The sequence below is a fragment of the Babylonia areolata genome, chromosome 2 (genome assembly GCF_041734735.1).
Source record: "Babylonia areolata isolate BAREFJ2019XMU chromosome 2, ASM4173473v1, whole genome shotgun sequence".
Classification (NCBI taxonomy): Eukaryota; Metazoa; Mollusca; class Gastropoda; order Neogastropoda; family Buccinidae; genus Babylonia; species Babylonia areolata.
Window position 1 is genome coordinate 13,751,969 of NC_134877.1, and position 26,860 is coordinate 13,778,828.

The 26,860-nt window shown below is 41.7% G+C and overlaps 1 protein-coding gene across 4 annotated transcripts in view; it reads left to right on the forward strand.

The window, feature by feature from the left end:
- Positions 1-26,860, forward strand: part of LOC143298077 (coiled-coil domain-containing protein 186-like) — a 48,527-nt gene that overhangs the window by 6,274 nt on the left and 15,393 nt on the right. For 3 of the 4 annotated variants that reach the window (XM_076610760.1, XM_076610786.1, XM_076610768.1), the window contains exons 2-17: positions 4,196-5,614; positions 8,167-8,299; positions 8,935-9,063; positions 9,895-10,107; positions 10,551-10,670; positions 12,198-12,302; positions 12,785-12,883; positions 13,555-13,641; positions 13,999-14,141; positions 15,853-16,033; positions 17,262-17,336; positions 21,007-21,091; positions 21,772-21,851; positions 22,947-23,183; positions 23,595-23,752; positions 24,914-24,983. In XM_076610760.1, the coding sequence (XP_076466875.1) occupies positions 4,224-5,614; positions 8,167-8,299; positions 8,935-9,063; positions 9,895-10,107; positions 10,551-10,670; positions 12,198-12,302; positions 12,785-12,883; positions 13,555-13,641; positions 13,999-14,141; positions 15,853-16,033; positions 17,262-17,336; positions 21,007-21,091; positions 21,772-21,851; positions 22,947-23,183; positions 23,595-23,752; positions 24,914-24,983 (3,306 nt within the window). In that variant the 5' untranslated portion in view covers positions 4,196-4,223. Of the gene's footprint in view, positions 1-1,614; positions 1,696-4,195; positions 5,615-8,166; positions 8,300-8,934; positions 9,064-9,894; positions 10,108-10,550; positions 10,671-12,197; positions 12,303-12,784; positions 12,884-13,554; positions 13,642-13,998; positions 14,142-15,852; positions 16,034-17,261; positions 17,337-21,006; positions 21,092-21,771; positions 21,852-22,946; positions 23,184-23,594; positions 23,753-24,913; positions 24,984-26,860 lie in introns of those variants that run through there. The other variant, XM_076610777.1, reaches the window with a different exon arrangement.

Sequence of the window (26,860 nt, forward strand, 5' to 3'; positions counted from 1 at the left end):
GAAAAAGATCTCTGCCTGTAGCCCACCAAGCATGGATACCAGAATTGCACTCTGGACCCTCAGAATGAAATTCCAGTGCTGTGTTCACTCAGCACCCCTCAAAGAAGAATAAGAAATGGTCAGTGGTATTATATATACAGTGAAATAATACAAGACTGAAATGTGAAGGACAGAACAGATGTGGGGCTGGGAAGCTTGTTTGGTTTTGAAAAATACTTTCAAGATCTTTGGGAAAAGCGGATAGCTGTTATTATTTCTGGCATTACATTGTTTGAAGTTAAAATCACTCCAGCAGTTTATGGCCTGGACTTTGAATTTTATCAGTGTTCAAATCAAGCAGGACCTTTAAACCTTTGTCAAATGGTTGGAATGCTACACATGGCATGAGGGGATGGCCTTCACTGACTTCAGCCATGGTAAACAACTGGTAAGAACAATCTTCATTCTCCTGGAAATGTGATTCAACATATTGGAGGATTGGATGGAGTACTGTTTGCCAATGTTCTTAGGAAATCAAAACATGCCATACAATGATACATGCTATCGTCTTACCTCCAGAAATGTACCCAATGACTTCATCAGTGTGAGAATGCAGCTACAGGTACTCAGACCCCAGAGTGGTCACTTGAGTCAAGGAACATAAATAAGAAGAAATCATGTAACTACCATATTTGTTAACTTGTTTGGATAGCAGGCTTTTCTTTTTATGTGTGCCCATTTTTGCTCAGTCATATTGGCTGACATGTTCTTCTTTAGGGGGTGGATGCAGTGCTAGATGTGCCTGTGTGTCTGTAATCCACTGGGTGCTGACATGGATTACATCATCTTTAGCATGCATGTTTCGATCTTCTACTTGAACATGCACAAGGCTAAGGGGGTAAAGCACTAACACGTCTTCACAAATAATTATGTTGACCTGGGAGACTGAGACAAATCTCTCTTCCCTACACTCAGAGATGTCACACCGTGGACCCAACATTAATTGCAGAACTGAAGCATTCTGACCATTTGCTCAGTGTGTCTGTCAATTAAAGACAATTTTAATCACTTCATAGAAGTTTCTGTTAATTTATTGACACTGCTGTTATGTCATGATCATGATGTCAGATGGATGTATATCTGTGGATTATTGTTAGACCAGAACTGCATAACATGGCCAACATTATTTCTGCTATCCTTTACCATATCTGCATTACAGATTTGAACTGTAGCCAATACATGTACAACAGTCAGTGAGCAATATTCCCTTTCTTACAGCGAAGTGAAAAAAATGTGTCTGTCTCAATCTCTGTGTTTGTTTCTGTCCCTTTCTTACAGATACATACATATGTATGTTTCATTAGCGTGCGCGCGCACACACACACACACACACACTCACACTCACACTCAAACACACACACACACACACACACACACACACACACATGTATAATACACACAGAGGGACAAGTTGTGTGCCACCTGTTTCACAATATGGCAAAAGGGGTGTCAGACTGGCCATGTCATTTTCAACCAATGTGCGAGTGAGAGTGGAAAAATGTGTAGGCAGTTGCCTGTCTGCACCAGATGTTGTACATTCTAGTACTGATATGAGGAGATGCCAACCCAAGTACAACAGAGATCATTGATGAGAGCGAGAGACTCAAAGGACTTCTTGCTGCTGGATTAAAATAACAAACAGTTGAATATGCTGGTGTAAGATTTTTTCCATGTATTGTTAGGTGTTATATTTCATTGGTGTTTGCCTGATGTGATTTTCAGTATAATATCAGGTGTGGTATAATAACATTTTGTGATGTACATGTGTTCAACACTGTTTTCCTGGAGTCCAGGTTGTCATGGTGTCCACAGTGTTATGTGAGTCTACTGTCTAGTGTGCTGGCTGCCTCACCTATGCGTTGACACGGATTTAGAGAAGTTGGAGAGATTGTGAAATCGTCTAGTAAGACTTACAGGCTGTTTTCCTGTCCTGCTGTTTCTTGTATGATCTGAAACAACATGTATTGTGAATCTTAGTCTGGTTTATTACAGCTGCACTTTTTCACTTTTTTGGTGTGTGTGTGTGTGTGTGTGTGTGTGTGTGTGTGTGTGTGTGTTTTCTTTCATCAGTTGCTGTGTGAGGCTCTTTCAGTCTTTGTATGTTTGGCACTTTTTGCTATTGGTGGAGCTGTATCACATAGTAACATACTCGTATTTTTCTCTTCTTTGAGTGTGAGGATGAAGAAATTCTATTTTGATGATATTGGGCTCCCTTGGGTTTTATAAGAAATGCGGAACTTCACTCAGTTAATGAAAAATATGATATACATCTGATATATGATATGTATACTTCTGTTTGTTCTGCTTTGTGCCATGGGGGCATTAACAGTGTGTGTCACTCATGCCTTCATTCAAGGAAGTACAGTGATATATGTGTGATGAACCCTTTGTTTCATAGATGTATTAAAACAGATTTGTGATGGGTTGATTATCTTGAAGGGCTGAAGAGGAATATTTGTGTGTGGACATCATTGATTACTTGTCATTAAATGCTGTATTTGTTGAAATGCACATGATTTGACATTTCAGTTTGACAGTCGTAATGGCAGAGGTCTTTCAGTTGTGGTTGATAACTGAAGTAGAGTTGATGATGCATTGTGTAAATGTTACTGTAATTTCTGTCATAATTATCAGTATCACAGTTATCAGAGCACTCACTTCCTCTTTCTGCGTTGGATTTGCATGTGACTTAAGATCCTGTATGACTCAATGCTTTGAGACGACCTGCAGCTCTGGTCACTGAGAGTGATGCGATATATTTTATGGCTCATCCTCTTAAGTCTCTGTTGAGAAAACTGATGAGCTAAATAAGTAAATTGGTTTAGGTTTTGTCATCTTATAGACTTATCTTTCTCCATATTGTTGTCAGTGCATTTCATGCAAACATGCACAGACAGATACTGAGGTAGACAGATGTATATATGCATGTATACATGTACTGTGTTCCTGCATTCACATACACACACAGAGGTGCGTGCACATGTGCGTATGCATACACACACACACACACACACACACACACACACACACACACACGATATTGTTGACAAGTGAGCTGTTATATGCATGACTATATTTAAGCCTTCATGTAAACAGCCATATTTAGGGACCTGTGTAAATGTTGGGTTTGTTTCTGTTTCTGTAACCCACAGAGTGCTTACATGGATTACAGCATTTTCAGTCAGTCTGCCCATTTGACCATCTACATGTGTATACACACAGATATTATTATGGCATCAGCGGGTTAACATTTATGTTGACATGGTAGATCTGAAAAAAAAATCTTAACCACTTAACACCTATTCCAGCAGAGGTCAAACCTGGGATGAAACTCAACGTCTTCAGATTGTATGTCCAGCACCAGCAAGCAACTTGGCAATCATGCTTGTGGCCAATACCAGGATCAAACCTAAGGCCTCACATTGTATGTCCTACACTAGCGGCTATCGTGCAAGTGGCTAATCACAAATCTTCTATTGTTGATGAAAGACGATTCCTTCAATATGCGCATTGTTCCAGGTGTTGATGATAGTTTGTTCAACAAACTGATCAGTCTGCTTTATTACAATAGTAGTCCATTTACATACTCAAACCTTAAACTGCAGACACATTTTACTATACTACATATATGCTAAAAAGATTTTTAGAAAAACTGGGGGGAAAAATGTAATCTTAGTAATCAACATGCTGCATTCTAAGATCATGGAACACATATTTGAAAGAAAAAGTAGGTATTCATCATAAAGATATTTTAATTTTTTATTGGTGCATGTTGTTGTTTTTTGATATTATCAACACTCAGATCAATCAATATATTATGTATTATGATGTGTACTGTTGGTCAACACAATATCAGCACCTGTGCATCATATGATGTGTCTATTCTATGTATGATCATGCCACAGTCAAGAGTTACTATGGTCTCTAATCTGTAGTAAGTTTTTATTCATTGTTTTGTTCCTTTCTTAGAAAGAGGGGCACTGATACTACAGAGTAATGTCCTGTGTCTATGCACATTGTCTCCTTTGTGCTTTTAGGTATGTTAGCATTGTGATTGCTATGTTGTTATTTTGTTTGTTTATATGTTTGTGAAGACTTATAGAATGGAAAATTGATTGCTGGAAGCCTTGATGATGAAGTGGCATGGCTGGTTCAGTGTGCAGATGTGGTGATGAGGAGGCAAGATGAGTGACCCAGAGGCCGGGGAGTGTGAGTTGCCAGAGAACCCCCAGCCTGAGGACGAGGCTCAGCTGTCAACCTTCACTGCCCCAGCAGCACAGACCCCACCTACCTCCTCTCACACCTCACCACACCACAGTGACAGCGCTGACAGAGAGGATGGGAATCAACCACAGCATGTGGCCACGGGGGCTGCCCATGAACAAGGTGAAGACAGGGATGACAAGGGAGAGGTGACAGAAGGTCAGGGTGATGGTGAACAGGGAGGGGAGAGAACTGTGAGTCACCAGGCATGGCCTCCAGAGTCAGACAGAGCTGGAGATGGTTGTCAGGAAGGGGAGGTCAGCAGGGAAGCCACAGAGGAGGATGCAGAAGCTGCCAACACAGACTCTGTTTGTGAAGGGGAGAGAGGGGGTGATGTGGACCAGGGGGAGGGGAGTGCAGCAATGCAGCAGCCAGCACTGAGTGGAGGTCTCCCTTGTGTCGTGTCCTCATACCAGTGGGACCAGGAGGAGTCCCCCCCAGAGGAGGATCGCTTCTCAGCACTCTCTGACCCGGACTGTCAGCAGGGGGCTGCGGGTGGGCAGTCAGCTGCCGGAGACAGTGACCAAGGGAACAGCTGCACACAGTCTGACCTCAGCCCCCCTCCCCCTTCCTTGTCTGCAGAGAACGCTGGCCCACTACCAGCGGGTTCGGCTCTCTCCTCTCCTGTACTTCCTCCTGCTCAAGCTGGCACGGTGCCCACTGTTGCAACAGCTGAGAAAGAAGATGACCAAGTCCCTGAGTGTGATCGTGAGTCTCTGAAACACTCCTCAACTCTGGCCTCATGTGAAGCTGTGAGTTCAGACCAGGCCCAGTGCTGTGAACCTGTTGGCAGTGCACAGGTCAGGGATAGTCCAAGTGTACAGTCTGCAGACAGCAAAGATGACACTGTAGGCTCTGCAGACAGTGCAGACGACTCCTCATCCCCTAGCCAGTCCAGCAGCCAGAGCTCCCCTGACAGTGTACATAGACCAGCAGCAGAAGCATGTGATAATTCCAGTGATTGTGATAGCGCAGTCAGCCAGCACAGCAGCATGTCCACCCAGCTCCAGCTCCACGGCAGTCAGGGGGCAGATGCTCAGGTGTCCTCCAGCCAGGACAGACACAGGCAAGGCCAACCTTACTTTATGGAGGAGGATTCTGAGGAGGAGGAATTGTTGACAGAGCTTGATGCAGAGCTTCACTTGCGGTGTTCACCACAACAGCAGCAGAGACACTCGGCTGGCAGTGCTGTGCGTCTGTCTCTGAATGGACTGAAGGATGTGGAGATGAACAGTGAGCTGTGCAAGCAGTTTGAGGAACAGCTCCTTCACCTGCAGGAGACAGTGCTTCAGAAGGAGAGAGAAATCAGCAAGTAAGACCATTAGTACTTGTAGTTGTACAATACACATTATTATCTGATCAGGACATTGGAGTCATGCCTTGGGCTATCAGTAGTATCATACTCTATGGCACATTGCATAGCTGTCTTATAAGTTTTTTGTGGGCTTAAAAAAAACCAAAACATTTTAATGTATTATTTTTTTTGTTTATTTTATTTATTTACTTTATTTCATTTTAATGCATACCTCAAGGCTTGCAAGGCTTGAGCAGCGTGTTGGGTTTATGCATAGTTCAGCCTTCTGTTCCTTTAAAAAGAAAGTTTTACAGCAGAGGTGGTGTAGTGTATATGGATCAGCTTGCATGTTTTGATACCTTCTTGAAACTTATCTTTTTGTCCATTAGATATTACTTAATGGTGAACTGCTTGGTGGTTGGTTTGTTTTCACAGTTGACCATTTATCTGCATACTCGTATCACTGCTTTTCTTCCTTTTTTTTCAATATTGATGATTAGGCCAGTCAGTAAGTCACCTGGATTTTGTTTAAGCAGTCAAGTTCTTAAAAGCTCAGTTGTCAGTGTGAGATTCATTCTCATTCAGTGATTTAGTGAAGCAGTTCATGTGGGAAACAGTGGAAGTGCTTTTTATAGAGTATTATCGCAGGGCCAGGTTTACGGTAAAATGCAACAATACAATACAGTTTCATACAGTACACTAGAAAATAATACAGTACAATACAATACAATACAATACAAAACAATATAGTACAGTACATCTTTATTCTTCCCATTGGAAATTTTGTGTGCATCCAAAGGTTCATCTTTCACATAACACAGTCTCTCAGTCCACAGTCATGTCCAACACTTGCACAGACATGATAATCGTAAAGGTTGAACTTGAAACCAAAATTGTAAAACATAAAAAAAATTATTACAAATAATTGTAATATTAGCTTATTAAAAAACAACAACAACAGCAAAAAACAAACATGAAAAACAGCAACTAAAAAAGTAACCATAGCTACAAAGAAGGTACCTTGATTTATCACACAGTTGATGTTCTGAAATAACATGTATTAAAAAAACCCAAAAAATATATCACTTTTCGAGAATAAAAGAAAAACACAACAAGTTCTATAAGCTTAAATTTATCATAACAACTTCTTAAAATTTTTAATGGCATGTCAAATACAAAAAAATAACAACAATGCATTCTGTCTGTGCAAACATCTCTTTCCTCTATCAGCTGTTGCTGCACACAGATCGAACTGTTCATGCTACACTCTGTTGGCTGAATTATCACTATCAGGTTTTGCTGTGTAAATAAACTTTGATAGATTACAGTGTACAGATTAATACATATGGTAAGGTGACTGTATTGGAATGGGCTGTGTTTATAGCTATAAGACTGCACATAATAAACATACATGTATGAAATATGTCTTGAGCCTGAGAGTGAGATGCTGAAAAGGTTTTGAAATTTACAGCGCTTTCAGATCCAACCATCTGTTACATGTATACATCATTACATGTCTAACTCTAAGTTATTTTTGATCTCTCTCTCTCTATATATATATGTATGTATATGTGTGAATTTTGATGTCCAGCAGATAAAGTCTGTAGCCAAAATAAGAGTATAGAACAGTGTAAGTGGTGATGTTGAACTAAAAGTGTACTCTATCCTGCACTATTTTGTCAGCACACCAAAAACTTGAAAAAGTGATTGACTGATCATGTGTGATCATGTATGTCTCTGCTCACATCCTCTCACTCATAAGCACACACATTATATTAATATAGATACATTTTCTCCACATTCTTTTATTGTTTTAAAAGGGTAGATTTATGTTTTGACTTTGTTTGAGTGATGTAAATTATATTGGAAGTTGATATTTGCACCTGTTCTGTTTCTTGAGACACATGCAATCTCTCTGATCATGTTGGTTTGAAATGGAGCCTTGTGCCCAGTATTCCTTCTGAACCAATGGTATTCAGATTGTGGAGAGATGTCATGATAAATGCCACAGTTTGTATGATGTCAGATTGTGTCTGAACTGGTCATTAATCAGAATTGCCAGATTTCAAAATACAAAGCTGCAAGAGATAGTTTTAAATTTTACATTAAGGTTGGTTTTTGAACTTTTCATATTATTGTTAAAGTGTTTTTGAAGGGTGCTTTCTATAATAATTTGACAAAAAACAAGAACGCCAGAGAATCGACAGACAGACAGAAAATACGAAAAAAACTTAGCCGTATGGAGAGCACAGGACAGGAGTCATAATGGCTGCCGGAAAAAGAGGGCGCTAGCCAGTGGGACAAAGGGGTGGTTACCTACTTCCGGGAGGTTATCGGCTGTAGTTTCATTTTCTCCGCATAGGCGGATAGTAGTTTGCACAGGCAGGAATGTCAGATCCCTGCCGGAGTCTGCACTAGTTGGGTCACGGTAAGTATGTTATTTAAACGTAATTTTAGATAGAAAATTTCCTTTTTACATTACTTAGAAACTGGGGGAAAGGTACATCTTTATTCTTTTTGTTGTTGTTGTCTTTTATACCTACTGCCTAGCATTCTTGATGTTTTTTCAGGTTGAAACATGAGAAAAGCCGACAAAGAGACGTGTCACAAGAGGTCATAGCAGAACGAGACAGGTTGAGAGCTGACCTGACAGCTCTGAAGGAGAAAAACCCAGATGACCTCTATCTGCCTCAAATTAAAGAGGTATCTGTGTACAAGTCAAATGATATCTGTGTGTTCAAAGTTAAATAGCAATTGACCACTCCCAGTATGCTTGAATTTTTTGGTCTGCCCCAGATTAAATAAGTATTGATTTGAACACTCCAAAGAATTTTGATTATGTCTCTGTGTGTCATGATAGATGGACAACTCAAAGAAAAATGGATTTACATCCACGTCTGCATATATGTCAAGCTTGGAGGTCTGTCAGAAAACAGTTCACCCTTAACCCATCAGGTGGGGTCAAACCTAGGAGCCACATATTGAAAGTGCAATGCTCTGACCTCTTGGCTATTGTGCCTGTCAGAGCTATGTTTGAGCTGAGAATAAAGTGTTCACAAGCTGATACACACTTGGATTCCAGTATTACTTTTGAAAATTTTTATTAAGACAAGCTTTGTATCATTCAAATGGCAGTGGTTTACTATAGTTTGGTTACAACTATGCAGATGGTTGTGAAGAGAGGTGTGGTCAGATGTTGCAGCTGTGATGGGAGACAGATGTTGTGCCTGTAACTTTGCTCTGGTAGATGATGTGTAGATTTTCTTTGGACTAGCAAGTTTGATGGTGATAAAAGCTTGACATTGACAAGGTGAAGCATAATGTGTGATGGTGCGCAGCTGGAGTACACCATCAGTCAGCAGCAGGGGGAGGTACGACAGTTGAAGGAAAAGCTGACCACTCATGATGCTGCTGCCAAACGAGCCATTGCCACCCTGCAGTCTGAGATGAAGGCACGCATTGATCAGGTCAGTGCTTGGACTTCTGGTGTTTGTGTGTGTGTGTGTGTGTGTGTGTGTGTACAAAAATAGTGATAATGCTGAGTTGGCCTAACAAAAATATTTATGGCATAACTTAAAATGCAGACATAAGTTTAAAAAATGTTAGTGTCCAGTATGTCCAAGCAGAAATGTGTGTACTGATATTTCTTTGCCCTCATATGTCCAGTATGTCCAAGCAGAAATGTGTGTACTGATATTTCTTTGCCCTCATAGAAGCACCATGTGGCATGTCTTTATTGACACTGCAGAAGTCTTTTTCTCTGTCTGTGCCCTGATTAGTGTGGAAATCATAGGAGTTAAAGAAAATACTCCTCAGAACTGACTGTTCTTTCTGTTACTGGAATGAAAAGTCATCAGGTTCATCCATTACTGAAAACAGTGTCCTGGCACCCAGTTAAGCATGCTTTGAATAAAACCCTAACTCACTCCTTAATATGTCGTATGCTTCTCTCTGTTTGTCATAGTTTTTTCTGTGTCCTTCAAAATATATCTGCTCCTTTATTGTTATCTTAGACAACTCTTTGTGTTCTTTACTTTACCCCCCCCCCAAAAAAAAACACAACAACAACAACAAAAAACAACAACAAAAAACAAAAACAAAACCAAACAGACCACGTCATGTAATGTAACTTGTTATATTTTATACTGAACTGAAGTTGGCAACTGTTTATTTAGGCAGCCATTTTGTATGATTACACTTTTTTAACAGTTATTTATTCATTTATTTATTTTCAAACTCAGGTTCAGCTGCTGTTGGTTAAAAACTATAAGTGCTGATGCACTATATGTTGAACACAGATAACAAAGCTTTATGAAGACAGCTGCCGGGAGAAGGACTCCATGGTTGTGAAGTTTGCTCAGGCAGAAACCAAGAACATCGAGGCAAAATGTGCTGAGGAAAAAATGGAAGCACGAGTGCGGGACTTGCTGAAAGAAAAAGAGTTCACTAACAACAAGATGAGGGCTGCCATGGCTGAGAAACAAAAAGCTGTGGGAGACCTAAAAACCAAGGTAAGTTGCTGACACAGAGGGAGAATTAGGGAGGGAGGGATGGAGTCATTTGAAAGGGTAGTGAAAGGACAAGAGAGAGAATGTATAGGGAGGATGGTTATGGTGAGGGATTGCTTGAAGGGGTGAAAGAGGTAAGAAGGGAGTAGGAATGAAATATTAATGGATTGAGTACATGGTCAAACTCTCATTTTTTTATTTTGGCCACTTGAATACTTCATCCCTGTGAACATGGAAATCAGATGACAAAAACAGCACCACCAGAGATTTGGAGGCTGCCAATGTGAGATGGGTCTGACTGAAGTTTATGACAGCATACTAGGGATCAGGGGGACTGGTGATTGGGTGGGATTTTTAACTGTTACATATAGGTGTGTGGATTTCCTCTGGTGGATTGGTGATGGTTTTACATACAGTGGGTGTGACAGTGAAGGTGTTGGTTGCAGATGGGAGAGATGGTGGTGCTGCAGAAGGAGATGGAGAAGGTGAAGGAGGAGATGTCGTCGTCTGACTACAGGATCAAGTGGCATCAGAACAAATTGAAGGCGGAGTTGGATGCTCACAAAGTGAGTCAGCTCTTTGTCTGAATAACTTTCTTTAGTCTTATCAGTATGGGGAGTCTTACCTGTAAAAGGACTTGTACCTGTCTGAATTTCTTTGCTCTTAATATTACAGAGATTCCCTGCCTGTCTGAATAAGGTAAGAATAAGTTTATTATCTCATGAAGGGAAATTGCTTAAGGTTTGGCTAGACAAATGTTGACAATTACTTAGCATAAAAACATTAAAAATTATTTAATTAAAAAGCATCATTCAATATATAAGACATAGCATCTATGTGTCACCCCCTTCTGAAGTGCCACTTCCTTCACTATTATCAGTATGGGGACTCCCTGTTGTCTTTTATCACTTTCTCATCAGTATAGGGACTCTCTTTCTTAGAAGTTTTTTGTCATGTTTGGTTTTATCAGTATGGGACTTGTGAGCATCACAGTCATAATATAGGTGTTGAATGTCTCAAAGTATAGATGTTAGATATGACACAGGTTTTGGTGTGTGGATACCACCTAGTAAAGGTGTATTGTGTTATATTGTATTACTCTTGTCAGAATAATAATAATAATCAGTATTGATATAGTGCTAAATATTGTGCAAAGACAAATCAAAGTGCTTTCACTCCAGTCAGTCACATGCATACTTAACTCTTAATTTGGGAAAAAAACTGAAAACAAGGAGGAGGTAGGGGAGGGAGGCTATCTTGGGAAGAGGTGGGTTTTAAGGCCAGACTTGAAAGAGCGAAGTGCAGAGACCTGACAAAGGGAAGGAAGGAGCTCATTCCAAATGCAAGATCCAGAGACAGAGAAAGAGTGGCGGTTGACAGTGGAATGTTTGAATCTGAGTGCTCATTAACAAAGTGGATCTGAAGCTGATCGTAAAGAGTGAGATGGGGTTTAGATGTGAAGGGAGCCACAGAGATAGGAAAGGGCAGATTTGTGAATACATTACTAACATAGAGTGCAGATCTTGTACTTTATTCTCTTTGAGACAGGGAGCCAATGGAGATGCTGTAAAAGAGGAGTGATGTGCTCAGATCTTTTCTGTCTGATGGCAAGTTGGGCAGCAGAGTAGTATACACTGAAGGGACTGGATTGATGAAGCAGGCAAACCAGACAATAGAGTGTTTAGTAGTTAAGGCAAGAGAGAATGAGAGAAATGACAAGTCTAGATGTTGAATTGGTGGACAGATATTTCCGAACGGAACTGATGCGCCATAATTGACAATAGCAGGACTGATAAATTTGGCTGATAAATTTTTATATGGACAGTGTGTTGTCAAGTATAACGCCGACGTTCTGGACACTTCTCAGTGTGAAATTCAGGCTGCTCTTCCCAGGGAGAACATACGGCTTCAGTGCAGTGTCACCTATTTTTTTTCTGACTTCAGATGTATGTTTTTCTTATTGAAGTGAATTTTTCAGCAAAATTTTGCCAGGGATAACTCCATTGTTTCAGCAGGGCAAAGAATAGGCTGTGTGAAGAGGGCACAGTGTACTTAACAGAGGGATACATCATACATGTGTGTTTGTGTGGCAGGAAACAAAGGTGAACCTGGAGAAAATGACAGCCAAGCTGAAAGAGGCCAAGGAGGAAACAGAGATGATCAGAAAAGACTGTCAGGCCATTGTCAAAACCTACCAGGTACACTGTGCTCTTTTTATTTTTTTGTTTAAAGACACACATACAAATGTTGTTATCCATCTAATGAACAAGAAGAAAAATAAATATTGTTGAAGTGAGATCCGCTAGTTTTGTTGCTTCCTGTCCTTCACACATTGGCAGTTCTCCAGTTCTCCTTGTGAAATGTGGCTTATTGATTTTTGGGATCATCATCAATATTGTTCCTGTATTATTCTCATCATTTAGCCTGTTGTTGACATGTGTTGTGTGCCCAATATGTTGTCCGTTCAAAAGTGAATTTTGTGTTGAAGGTGACTGATTTCAGTTAGAAGTGAGTTTGATGTTGAAGGTGACTGATTTCAGAATTCAGTTGGATGTTGAAGGTGGTACTTTCACAAAGCAGTCTGATGATCAAGGTGATTATTTCAGGTACAAATCAGTGTGATACTGAGGGTGATGATTTCGGGTGGAAGTCAGGTTGATGCTGAAGGTGATGATTTCAGGAATCAGAAGAGGTGCGCTCCAACAGTCTGGACAAGGAGCTGAAGATGAAGAAGACAGAACTCATGATTAAGATGAAGGAACACTCTGACACTGAAGAGGTATGCGCACTGACAGAGATGGTCAGGAACTGTTGACTAAAAGTGTGTTTGACAAATGTTCAAGATATTTTATTTTCGAATATATTAAGCCAGAAAGCCATGATTAAAAGAGGGAAAGGTTTAAATATTGATATATTTGATGGTAAATGTTGCATGCTCATGAAAACTGTGAAATGCCACCATCAGTACAAACATTCACATTCCATGACACAAATTTTTTGGAAGTAAGTAAAGATGTGATTTGGGTTAACTGACGTAGCTTACACCGTTTTGTTGTTGAGAAGCATGTTAGATTTTTCATGCTTTGATAGATTTATATCTTTAACCGACCTCCCTCTCTCTCTCACTCCTGCCTTCCCCCAAAATACACACACCCCAAAACCCCCTTTCATCTTTTGCAGTCCTGCATTAACTTTTGCTCACTATACTTTGATACACAGTCATTATTAAAGAAATGATAAATAACGCATTCTTCATTCTTGATTATATTGGAGTTGTGAGTTTTGTTGCTGCTTCTTTCGAAAGCATCACCCAAGTGAAACAATGAAAATGATGAGCCCATAACAAGGAACAGAGCCATAGTTTCCAAGATGACTAATGTCCTTCGTTGACATGACAGTGAAGGGTGTGCTGGAGATTGCAGTAAAAGTTGATATTCCCTGACTTTGCAGATTCACCTGAAGACTAAGCAGGAGCTGGATGTGCTTAAAGCCCACCACAAAGATGCCCTGGAGGAACTGAAAACCTTGAAAGACAAGGTAACGGTTGTCTTTTGCCGATAGTGACATACACACCCAGAAATACTATTATTATCCCCCCTCATCCCCTGTCCCCAAACCATATCACATAAACACGTGTGACCCCTCCATACCCCCCCAACACATACACACACACAAAAACAACCATAGACATGCTTGCAGTGTGTCTATGTTTTAACATGATGTGTGTTGTGTACATACAGGTGTCTGTGGTGACTTGAGGTGTGTTGTGGTACATACTCGTGTGTGTTTTGATGTGTGCCAGTGGTGAAAGGAGATGTGTTTAGATACAGGTGCTGTGTAATGTGTGTGTAGATGTATACTTGTGGTGACGTGAGGTGTGTTGTGGTGATACAGGTGCAGTGTCTAGAAGAGGAGCGGCTGCAGGGGGAACAGGTACAGGCCAGGTACCAGACTATCATCCAGAACCAGAAGTCAGACAATACTGCCCTGACCAAACAACTGTCCAGTCTGCAGACTTTGCAGGAAGACTTTGACAGGTATTTCTCTTGTTCTGTTCTACCAGGTGCGTCACTTGTTCTGTTCTACCTGAATACACCACTTGTTCTGTTGTACCTGAACTTGACAGGTACGTCACTTGTTCTGTTCTACGTGAATACACCACTTGTTCTGTTGTACCTGAAGTTGACAGATACGTCACTTGTTCTGTTTTGTCTGAACTTCACAGGTACACCACTTGTACTGTTGAGAGCTTAAAAGGTTTGTTTTTCTGTACCATTATTGTTCAGTGTGCTGTCTTACATTCTGCTTATTATTGTTGTATGGGCTGGTTGATTGAAAGCTCTCAGCAGCAATAGTTCAAAGTTGTGTACCTTTAATCAGCAAAAAAATAAAAAGAAAAGAGTGTTCATTACAATTTTTAAAACAAAATACAAATAAAAACAAACATCAGCCACTCATAATTTCAGTCAATTAAGAAATGCTTCAGTTTTCTGGCAGAAATCAATGGCTGTGAGTGAAGAAGGTGTTGTCATTGTGTGAGAGATGGGGATGTAGTTGTCAGTGTGTGAAAGATGGGGAGTAGGTGTTGTCATTGTGTGAGAGATGGGGATGTAGGTGTTGTCATTGTGTGAGAGATGGGGATGTAGGTGTTGTCATTGTGTGAGAGATGGGGATGTAGGTGTTGTCATTGTGTGAGAGATGGGGATGTTGGTGGTGTCAGTGTGTGAGAGATGGGGATGTAGGTGTTGACAATGTGTGAGAGATAGGTATGTAGATGTTGTCATTGTGTGAGAGATAGGTATGTAGATGTTGTCATTGTGTAAGAGATGGGGATGTAGGTGTTGTCAGTGTGTGAGAGATGGGGATGTAGGTGTTGTCATTGTGTGATAGATGGGGATGTAGGTGTTGTCACTGTGTGAGAGATAGGTATGTAGGTGTTGTCAGGGTGTGAGAGATGGGGATGTAGGTGTTGTCATTGTTTGAGAGATGGGGATGTTGGTGGTGTCAGTGTGTGAGAGATGGGGATGTAGGTGTTGACAATGTGTGAGAGATAGGTATGTAGATGTTGTCATTGTGTAAGAGATGGGGATGTAGGTGTTGTCATTGTTTGAGAGATGGTGATGTTGGTGTTGTCATTGTGTGATAGATGGGGATGTAGGTGTTGTCACTGTGTGAGAGATAGGTATGTAGGTGTTGTCAGTGTGTGAGAGATGGGGATGTAGGTGTTGTCAGTGTGTGAGAGATGGGGATGTAGGTGTTGTCATTGTGTGATAGATGGGGATGTAGGTGTTGTCACTGTGTGAGAGATAGGTATGTAGGTGTTGTCAGGGTGTGAGAGATGGGGATGTAGGTGTTGTCATTGTGTGAGAGATGGGGATGTTGTTACTGTGTGAGAGATGGGGATGTTGTCATTGTGCGAGAGATAGGTATGTAGGTGTTGTCATTGTGTGAGAGAGGGGGGATGCTGGTGTTATCTTTGTGTGAGAGATGAGGATGTAGATACTGTCAGTGTGTGAGAGATAGTGATATTGGTGTTGTCACTGTGTGAGAGATGGGGATGCTGGTGTTGTCAGTGCGTGAGAGATGGTATTGGTGTTGTTAGTGTGTGCAAGATGTGGATATTGATGCTGTCAGTGTGTGAGAGATGTGGATGTTGGTGTTTTCAGTGTTTTAGGGATGTAGAAGACAGGGTTGTGGTGTTGGTGGCTTGGTGGTGATGGTCCCCGTGGGTTGTGTGTATGTGTTCAGAGCCCAGGAGGTGATCAAGAGCCTGGACAGCGAGGTGAGCAGTCTGAAGCTGAACAACAGGGACCTGCAGAAGGATACAGAGGGCTGCCAGGCGCGTGAGTCCAAGATGCTGACACTCCAGTCAGAGCTCAGTCGCACCAATGCTCTGCTGCGCTCTGAAAACACCAGCCTCAACAACCAGGTTGCTCATCTCTGTTCCTGTCTTTTACACTGTGTGCTTTTGTGTCTTTCTCTTTTTACACTGTCTGCTTTGTTTTTCTTCTCTCTCTCTCTCTCTCCACTGTCTGCATCACTCTCTGTCTACACTGTCTGCTTTTGTTCTCTCCCTCTTTACACTGTATGCTTTGTTCAGTCTTTACACTGTCTGCTTTGCTCTTCCATTGTTTGCTTTGTTCTCTTTACTCTGCTTTGTCCTTTCCCTGTTTGCACTGTCTTTGTTCTCTCTTTACACTATCTGTTTTGCTCTCTCTCTCTCTCTTTACGCTTTGAGCTTTGCTCTCTCTTTACATTGTCTGCTTTGCTCTTTCTTTACACTGTCTGCCTTGCCCTCTCTCTTTGCAGTGTCTGCTTTGTTAAGTCTCTCTTTACAGCATGTTATGCTGCTTCTGTTTACACAGTCTGCTTTGCTCTCTTTCTTTGACTGTCTGCTTTGCTATCTCTCTTTACATTGTCTGCTTTGCTCTCTCTCTTTACATTGCTTTGCTCTCTCTCTTAATCTGCTTTGATTTCTCTCTGTTTACACTTTTGGCTTTGCTCTCTCTTTACATTGTCTGCTTTGCTCTCTTTTACATTGTCTGCTTCGCTCTCTTTCTTTACTCTGATGTGCTCTCTTTCTTTACTATGTCTGCTTAACTCTCTCTTTACACAATCTGCTTTGCCCCCTCTCTTTGCTCTGTATGCATAGCTCTCTCTCTCTCCACACAATCTGTTTTGTTCTCTCTCTTTCTCTGTCTTTACACTGGATGCTTTTTTTTTCCTCTGTTTACACTGCTTTGCTTTCCCTGTCACAGCACCTTCCTATGTGGGGAACGTGGGCTGGTTCTTCCTGGGGAGTGCTTTACCCCTCACAGTTCCATATATTTTCCTATTTTCTTTTTTTGTCTGTATGTATGTTTAACTATTAAGATCAATTTTTCAACATTATTTTACCTGGAACAATGTATATTTACTTTGGTATTTGTGCTGAATGCATGCATTATACTGAATTTTGGTTAACGCCAGAAAGACAAGCACAGCTCATAAATTGTAAGTAAAAACCACCAGGTGACCACTTCACGGTACTTGTACAGCACATGTTTGTCACAGACTGATCACTGGCTTGTGTATAGTTCACTAGGATCCAAAACAATAATGATGATGATGCTAACAATGAGGATGACAGTGAGAACATAGTAAAGGGATGTGTGCAGGTGGCCACGCTGTCCGGAGAGGTGCAGAAGATGACCATGGACATTCAGGACCTGGAGACGCGCTGCAGAAACATGGTATGTCAGGTCATCACACTGTGGTAGTGACTGTATACAGGGGATAGGTAGCGATGGCTTGACTCAGCTATGAAGACATTCAGTACTGTTAACAGTGATGTGTGGTGATGTGTTCAGCTGTCATAACTCATAACCAGTGATGTATTAATGGTAAGGACAGTGATAACTGATAAGACTGATGTATGGTGATATGTATAAGAATGATGTGTGGTGATGTATGTAAGAGATGTATATAAGAGATTAAAAATTCAAGGTGGTTCATTTTAAGCCTTAGCCCCTTGTGAAGGAGAACATGAACAATAAATAGCTAGTTATAATTAGTATAAATTGTAATAAACAAACAAAAATATAAAAATATGAATAAATTACAACAGTAAATATTACAGATATATTTAAGAGAGATGTATGATTATGTATTTAAGTGAGATGTATGGTGATGTATGTAAGAGTAATGTATGGTGATGTATGCCAGAGTGATGTATAGTTGATGTGTGTATAGTGAGGATAGTGATAATGGATAAGAATGATGTACAGTGATGTATGGTGATGTATATCAAAGTGATGTATGGTTATCAAAGTGATGTATGTCAAAGTGATGTCTGGTGATAAATACAAGAATAATGTATAGTATGGATATCAGAGTGATGTATGTGATGTATATCAGTGATGTATATCAAAGTGATGTAAGGTGACAAATATTTTATTGCATTGTATTATTATTTTTTTTGCCACTACAGTTTCAGTTTCAGTAGCTCAAGGAGGCGTCACTGCGCTCGGACAAATCCATACACGCTACACCACATCTGCCAAGCAGATGCCTGACCAGCAACGTAACCCAACGCGCTTAGTCAGGCCTTGAGAAAAAAAAAAAAAAAAAAAAAAAAATATATATATATATAAGCGTACATACATAAATAAATAAATAATAATTATGATTTAAAAAAAAAAAGAAAAAAAAAGATAGTAGTAATGAAAATAATGATAAAATAATAATAATAATAAATAAATAAATAAATAAATAACACAAAAATGATGATAAATAAGCAAATAAATATAAAACATGAAGACACACATTCACACATACACCCACACATGCATAACAGATATGCCCCAAAAACGCAGTTTCATAGTTATGAAAGCACAGTCAAATACATATAAACGTACATGAGCTCCAACACATACACACACACACACACACACACACACACACACACACACACACACACACACACCACAAATTTCCCTGCACCTCCTCTACCCCCTCCTCCACACACTCGGAGTTTCTAGTCTATGTATCGCAGCTTCCACGGCACACACACACGCACACACACACAAACACGCACACGCACACGCACACACACACACAGAGATGAACACTTACTTGTACAAGCACACACACACACACGCCCATATCTCCCACCCCCAACCCCCCACACATATATACAAAGATATATAAATATATATAATATATACGTTCCAATATCCTGATGCTCCCACAGTGTAGGCATGCATACACTCACATACCTCATCCTCTGTCTCACCTCCTCCCTGCACCCCCACCTCCCCCTCACACACACACACACACACACACACACACACACACACACACAACACACACACACACACACACACACACACACACACACACACACACACCACACATGCACAGAACTCTCCTGACACTTGTGTACACTTACACTCTCACGCATGCACAAACGCACTCAAAAACATAGACCCACACATGCACATAAACACACACATACACACACGCACAGAGGCTGCCACTGATTAGCCGCAAGAGGGATGGGAAAAGATCTCTGATGCCAAGAATGTGGCGTCTAGTGTGTTGCTCAGTCTATTGTATTTGGAAAAGCCCACAGAGACTCTGTTCCGTTTTGAAGAAATTTGCGCAATGTTGGTTTGGAAATGATGCCGATATTTGTTTGATTTGCAAAGCATCGTGCTCTACCTTTCATGTTAGACTTACGGCCGCTCCCTCTCTCTGCTTTTAGTTCTTTGAGGCGATCGATGGTGTGGTGGCCTTGTACCTGTTCTTTTTGATATTCTTTGACTTTTCTGAGGATTTCCGATTTTCCTAGATGTAGGCCGCTCGTTGGTGTTGCGTTACCAGCAAGTCTGTCAGCTCGCTCATTTCCCTTAACTCCTGCATGTCCCGGGCAGTATGACCATGTGAGTTTTTTTATCTGAAAGTTGCGCATTGCCTTATGCCACTCTGGGCTTCCCATTCCGTTTTCAATTTTCTGTATGAGGTTCATTGAGTCTGTTAGAATCATGGCATGTTGGTTTCCAGGCGTATGGATGGACGATAGCCACTGGAGGGCATGTGTCACAGCTTCAACTTCCATCGTTAGGCTGGAGGTTTTGACTTTGTAGGCAGCATTCTCTTCCCTAACTGTTTTTCCATTTTGTTTCGCAGTGAATCCCCAACCGGATTGGTCTTTGGTGACTGAGCCATCTGTGTATATGATGATGTCCTCTTCTTTACTGTTTTCTTCTATGAGTAGCTTCACTTCCGCATCAGTTTTGCCCTCTGGCCATTCCCGACAATGTCTTCCTAGAGTGGGTGAAATGGCTGTGTTGAATAGATGGTTGAGGTTTTCGGGGTTTTTCTCCCATTCTTTTGTTTCTTTCAGGTCTTGTAGTCGGCATACTAGCTGGATTGTGTCTTCTGCTTGCCCCATCCATGATCTTCCTCGCCCTAGATGGCTGCCTTTTGGTTCTTTGACTGCGTCATGCAGTGGGTTTTGAGGGTTTTCTAATGCTTTGAAGTAGGTCTTGACCTGTTCTAACTTGTTTCTGGCCTGCACTGAAGGAAGGTCAAGCAGGTATCGCATGGTTTCTGTGGGCGTGTCTTTTGTTGTTCCAAGGATCAGCCTCATAGTTTCATTTTGTACTCTTTCTAATTTTAGGAGGTTGCTTTGAGACGGTGTTGTTAGCCCAAGTCCGTAGTCGATCACACTGAGGACGAGTGATTGGTATAGCAGGAAGAGGTGGCGTTGTTCAATACCTTTGGTTGCCATTGCCTTTAAGACTGAAAGGCCTTTTTTGCATTTGAGAACAGTATTTTCCGTATGTTTTCTGAAGGTCAGCATCCTGTCGAAGTGTATTCCTAGGTAGCGTAGGCATTCAGTTTTCTCGATCTGAATCCCATCGAATGACACAGAAGGTGGTGCTTTGCTCGCGGTTCTGTTGTTGAGGGTGCACAGCAACGTTTGCCACCACAGATTTCTCTGTGTGAAACTCGGGCTTCTCTCCCCAGGGAGAATGTGTCGCTACACTGAGAGCGCCACCCATTTTTGGGGATTTTTTTCTGCCTGCAATTTTATTTGTTTTTCGTATTGTGTGGTGAGTTCTTTAACGTGTGCTAAGTGCATGCTACACAGGGGACCTCAGTTTATTGTCTCTTCCGAATGACTAGTGTCCAGACCACCACTCAAGGTGTAGTGGAGGGGGAGAAAATACTGGTGACTGTGGGATTTGAACCAGTGCTCTCTGATTCTCTCACGTCCTAGGAGGACGTATTGCCACTGGGCCATCACTTCACAAATACCGCAGTGACGTATGGTGATGGATATCAGAGTGATTTATGATGATGGATATCAGAGTGATGCATGGTGATGTATAATGGTGATGCATGGTGTGCCAACAGAGCGACCAGCTGGAAGAGGAGTGTCACAAGCGACAGGAGGAAACCAACTCCCTGTCCTCACAGCTGGCAGTGAAGTGCAAAGAAAGTGAGTGAGGTGAACACAGCACTTCTCCATACACTAAAGTGAAAATGAATATTGCTGGCTGAAAAAGCCATCACCCTCCCCTATCTGACCCACATCTCATTTGATTTTGAATGCTATGTCTCTTATCTTGATGTTTTTACTGCCATCTGGTGCTTGTATACACACTTGACACTCATCAAAAAACTCAGTAAAAAAAAAAGAAAAAGAAAAAAAAAAGGATCTCAATCAACAGACATCATCACAAAGTAATCATGCAAAGGAAGTCTTTCTCTTTTTTTTTCCTTTTCTTTTTATCCAGAGAATGAAATGCAAAGAAGATAAAATGGAAAGGAAGTAAATACCTTTGTTGGGAAAATGAGTATCTCTGTGTTTAAACATGTACAGTGAATTGATTTTTAAAATTGATTATCAGTGCTGTTTTATTTACACACTGTGGGTGAATATCCATAAAGTGAATTAAAAAAAAAAAAAAGTAAGCAAAACAAGAAGTGTCCATGTATGTTTGTGTATATGTGTGCACATGTGTCTGTGTATGAGCATGTATGTGTGTGTATGTGTGTGTGCGTGCGTGTATTATGTGTATGTGTGTGTGCGTGCGTGTATCATGTGTGTGCTTGTGTGCACAGACACACCCCTTCATGCAAAGTGACAGAAGAAAGTAAGGTGTTGTGCGGTTTCAGGTGAGGACTACAAACAGAAATGGGAGGATGAAATAGATGCCAGCAAAACGTGGAAAAGAAAACATAACAGCAATGTCAAGGTCAGTCATAGCTTCATGTTTCTTTCTCTTCCTAGAAAAAAAAAATCCTTTTTTTGCTGCCACATTATCTGCATTGTTTTTATTCCCATGCCACTCATTTTGTGTCCCCCATACATGGTCACACCTGGGTTTGTCCATCACAGTCCTAGTGTCAGCAGTCCACAGGAAACTATGGATGTTAGTCACCAATTGGCCACACACCAGAGCAGTTCTCTGCACTGCCGGTGAGTCACTTTGATGGTGTTTGGTAGTGCCTGTTCTTATTTAACTACACAGGACACTACCTAGTAAGCCCCATGCTGATGACACTAAGTGCTTAGCTGCAGGACCAGACTGATTGAGCACCTCCCTAAGTCTAAATTGCCACTGTGTCTCTACAACAACAGTCCTCCATGAATCTGCTGACACTGAAGTCCTTGACAGGACTCTCCTCAAGCATGGAAATGGAGGAAGGGAGGGGGGTTGTAATTCAGGTTACCTTGAGAGCAGGGCATGAAGGGCTATAAAATTTGAGACAGTCTCTTTTATATTTATGATAATGAGGATGATAATGCTGTTATGGAGGTATAGGCTTGGGACTTGGTCATAAGGCTTTATTCTACGCTTCATTTCATAATATATCCCAGTGTAAACCAGGCCCAAGAGACACTTGCAGTACTGGTCAGAAAATTTGAGCAAAATACTTGAAGAGGCATTTACGAAGTGGAAAATACCAGACTTTGTGGTTTCAGTCTTCCCATTTATGCCCATAGCACACTGACTGGGTAGGAGCTGGCCATGGGCTGAAAAAACACCTCTACTGATGAACAAATCACCATCTTCCCAGCCATCAGTCAGCAATGCAATCCATTTCACTATGGCAGCTAGTGTGTGTGTATGTGTCTTATATGTGTACTTATGCATGCATCCATGAGCCTCTGCTAAAGATTAAAAAGCAATATCTTAAATAAAATCTTGAACATCTTTGTGTGTGTGTGTATGTAGCAAGTGTGTGTTTCTGTGTTTCTCTGTATGTATGTATGCATGTGGTTGTATTGTATGTTTGTCTCTGTGTGTGTCTGTGTTTTAATGTGTGTGTGTGTGTGCATGCTCCAGGATCTGACCAGACAGCTGCAGCATGCCAAGAAGAGACTGGAGATGTTGGAGAGTGGTGGTGGTGGTGGTGGGGTAGGGGGCGGGGGGGAACGTGATGTCACCAGCATGGGGTCACGCACCAACTCCAACGGCTCTCTCAACTCCATGGACAACAGCAACCAGCACAATGCCCACCCACCCCACCACAACACCCACCACCCCTCTCACCCTCCACCACGGCCACCCAGTCAGGAGCCGGTCAGTACACTCCATCACTCCTCTCGCTCTCCTTCCCCCTGATTGTCTCTCAGCCTTTGTGGTGTGGAATTTGTATTATCTTTTGTTGTTTTGTATTTGCACACTAGTCTGAAAAAAAACCAATAATTTATATAGTGCTTTTCCATGTAAAAGTTGCGCAGTGTAATCATCGACATGTAAAACATGCATTTAAACACTAAATTGACACATGCAAAACCCTGCACAGACATCCAACCAAACACTCATTTATTTATGTACATTTATAAAAGCATCGCACAGAACACAGCACTGATCATACATATCATACATCTAAAAAATATCCCCAAACACTATCTTAAAATAAAGTGTTTGCACTTGACACTCCATGAAATAAACCAAGGAGCAATGATGATGAAGTGTTGACCATTTCAGGAGTTCCCAGTGATCCAGGAGCAGGTGGAGGTGGACAAACAGCTGTTGATAGAGCGCATTGTCAGACTGCAGAGGTCGCTGGCCCGCAAGAACGAGAAGCTGGATTTTGTGGAGGAGCATATACAGCAGCTGGTGACAGAGATCAAGAAGAAAAACAGGTCAGGCAACAGTGCCTCTTTGTTTATTATGGCGCATATCTTCGGTCAGAGACCAAGCTCTTAGTACTTTACAAACACAGAGTCATTTGCGCGACAGGCTGCGTACTTTGGAAGAGCTGACTGACAGCTGCTTCAGGCGCTCGTCATTCATTTCTTGTGTCATTCAGTCACTACAAAATTTCGACAGGGACAGCTGTCTTGTTGCCTGGGTTGTTTTATGTATGCTAAGTGGATGCAGCACACAGGACCTCAATTTAGTGTCTCATCTGAATAACTGGCATCAGACCACCAGGTCTAGTGTAGGGAGAAAATTCAGAAGAGTGTGGGATTCGATCCAGCACACTTGGATTGTATTATTACATTGTGAACACTAACATAGGCAGTGTAGAGCTGGAAATCATTACCTATTGTATACAGTTGTAGTATGGACTGAATGAATTGAATTGTACCTATCCAGTTTGTCCAAAGTTATGACTGTGCGGTGTGTTCATGACTGCATTATCCAGGGCTATGACTGTATAGCTTGTGTGTGTGTGAGACAGCATTATCCAGGTCTATGACTGTGGTGTGTGACAAGATTATCCACAGCTATGAATATTGTGTGTGTGGGTGTTTGCATGTGACAGGATTATCCAGGGTCATGACTGTGGTCTGTGTGTGTGACAGGATTATCCAGGGGTGTGTGTGTGTGTGTGTGTGTGTGTGTGTGTGTGTGAGAGGATTATCCAGGGCTGTGACTGTGGTGTGTATGTGTGTGACAGGCTTATCCAGGGCTTTGACTGTGGTGTGTGTGACACAATTATCCAGAGCTGTGACTCTATAGTGTATGTGTGTGACAAGATTATCCAGGGCTGTGACTTTAATGTTTTGATAGCATTGTCCAGGGCTTTGACAGGTGTGTGTGACAGGATCCAGGTGTGTGGTGTATATGTGACAGAATTATCCAGGTGTGTGGTGCATGTGACAGGAGTATCCAAGTGTGTATGTGTGTGACAGAATTATCCAGGTTTGTGTGTGCTTGTGTGACAGGATTATCCAGGTGTGTTTGTGTGTGTGTGTGACAATTATCCAGGTGTGCATGTATGTGACATGATTATCCAGGTGTATGGTGTGTGTTTGTGTAACTAGATTATACAGGTGTGTGGTGTGTGTTTTTGACAGAATCATCCAGGGCTATGTGATGAGGGAAGAGGCAGGCACGTTAGCCTCGGACGTGATGGATGCCAACAAGGTGAGTTAGGGTCAGGTGTGTGCTGTGGCCAATGTCACCGCTCCTCTCTGTCCGTCCTATCCTCTCCTCCTTCCTTCTCTTCGCTCTGTGTGTTTGGCTGCCACTCCGTGTCCAGGACTGAGGTGTTGTCTGCTGTCTGACTGTCTGTAGGAACACTAACACACCAATCAGTGCTGCAGGGGCTAGGTTAGGGGGTGGTGGTCCCAGTTGTAGTTGTTCTGTATCTACTGTGTGAAGTGGGGTCCCTGTGTACTGACAGAGCTGTGTGAATTCTGACTTTGGTCAAAGCCTCACTTTGGCTCAGCGAATCAGCCTTTCCTTCCTTTCAGCACTGAGCCAGGTGGGTGCAATAGCTGAATGGTTAGAGTTTTGGACTTTCAGTCCGAAGGTCCTGGGTTTGAATCCTGATTTTGGCTTCTGGTAGGTTAAAGGTGGATATTTTTTCCACTTTCCAGGGTTAACAGATATGCAGATATGCAGACTGCTTGTGCCTGAACCACCTTTGTTCGGGTATAAAAGCAGAACATCAAATACAGATGTTGAACGTAAAAGCCCGCTCGTGTACATACGAGTGTACGTGGGAATAGCAGCCCACGAACGCAGAAGAAGAAGAAGATGTTAAAGATACAAGATCCCTTGTTAGCTTTCAGTGGGTGATGGAAATATAAACACACCCAGTATTCTTACCTTTGAAAATGGAGCGTGGTCTTCAACATGGCAGAAAAAAGAGGTTATGCATGCACAAGTCCATTAACACAGAACAGTTGAACATAAGATTTACAGCTCATAAATACAGAAGAAGAAGAAGCACAGAGTCACCTCAGCCAACAGACTGGGCTTCAGTTTCCATCCCATCAATTCCTAACTGAAAACAAGCCAGCAGCCATATTGGTATTACACACTGCATACAACACAGTGTCAGTGGACCTGAATGGTGCATGGTTTTAGCTGTGATGATGAGCTGTCTGTGTCTCTGTATCCTCTGTTTCTCACTGGTGGTGTGCTGTGTTTATGTCAGGCATAACCTGTTTTTTGATGGCTAACATTCTGTTTCTTTCTCACTGTGTTGTGTGTATGGCTAAACTGGTAACACACTTCATTGTGGATACACTTATTGTACCTCTGTGACCATGTAGTCTTTACAAAGTTGTATTTTACATAAAGGAATATTTGTATGCTTGCACCTGTGTGTATTTTTGTGTGTGTATGTTTGAGGGTGGTGTGTGTGAGCGTGTGTGTGTGTGTCTTGTTTCGTTTGGCAGCCAGTGTGTTATTTCATAGTGGTAGCACTATGAAGAGAGTTGCGCGAGTTGAGGTGCATGCTTTGCTCCAGGCAAAGAGTGGTATGGTTCACCATGGTTTTTTGTGGGTGTGGCTTGTTGTTCATGGGTGCAGCTGGTGTTTTGCCAAAAAAAGGAAGGCATGTGAAGGGAGCACAGTCTTAGGCGGTCATGTGTAACGATGACCTGTACTGATGATGTCATGTCATGGTGTGGGGCTTGATTACCTGTTGCATGGAAGTCATTGGGTTTTACAGGTTATTCAATATAACATCATTTTCTGGTGTGAAATAATTTTACCATATCTGTCATAAAATCTGCCTCTTAACTACCACTGCGTCTTTCTTAAAGTTGATTTTTTTTTCACCTGATACATTTTCTCATGACACCAGGTTGATATTGACCTTGCTGTCTCAAGCTTTGTGCTGTTGGTTTAACTTCAGTAGTGGTGGTGGTGGGTTTTTTTCCCTTTGTGCTCCGAATACACGTGTCTGTAGGGGCATTGTTTACCACAGTGCTTTTTCCATTGGCCATCAGGCAGTTCAGTGTAATGAGTATAGTTATTACATGATTATGTTCTTGATCAGCAACACCTCA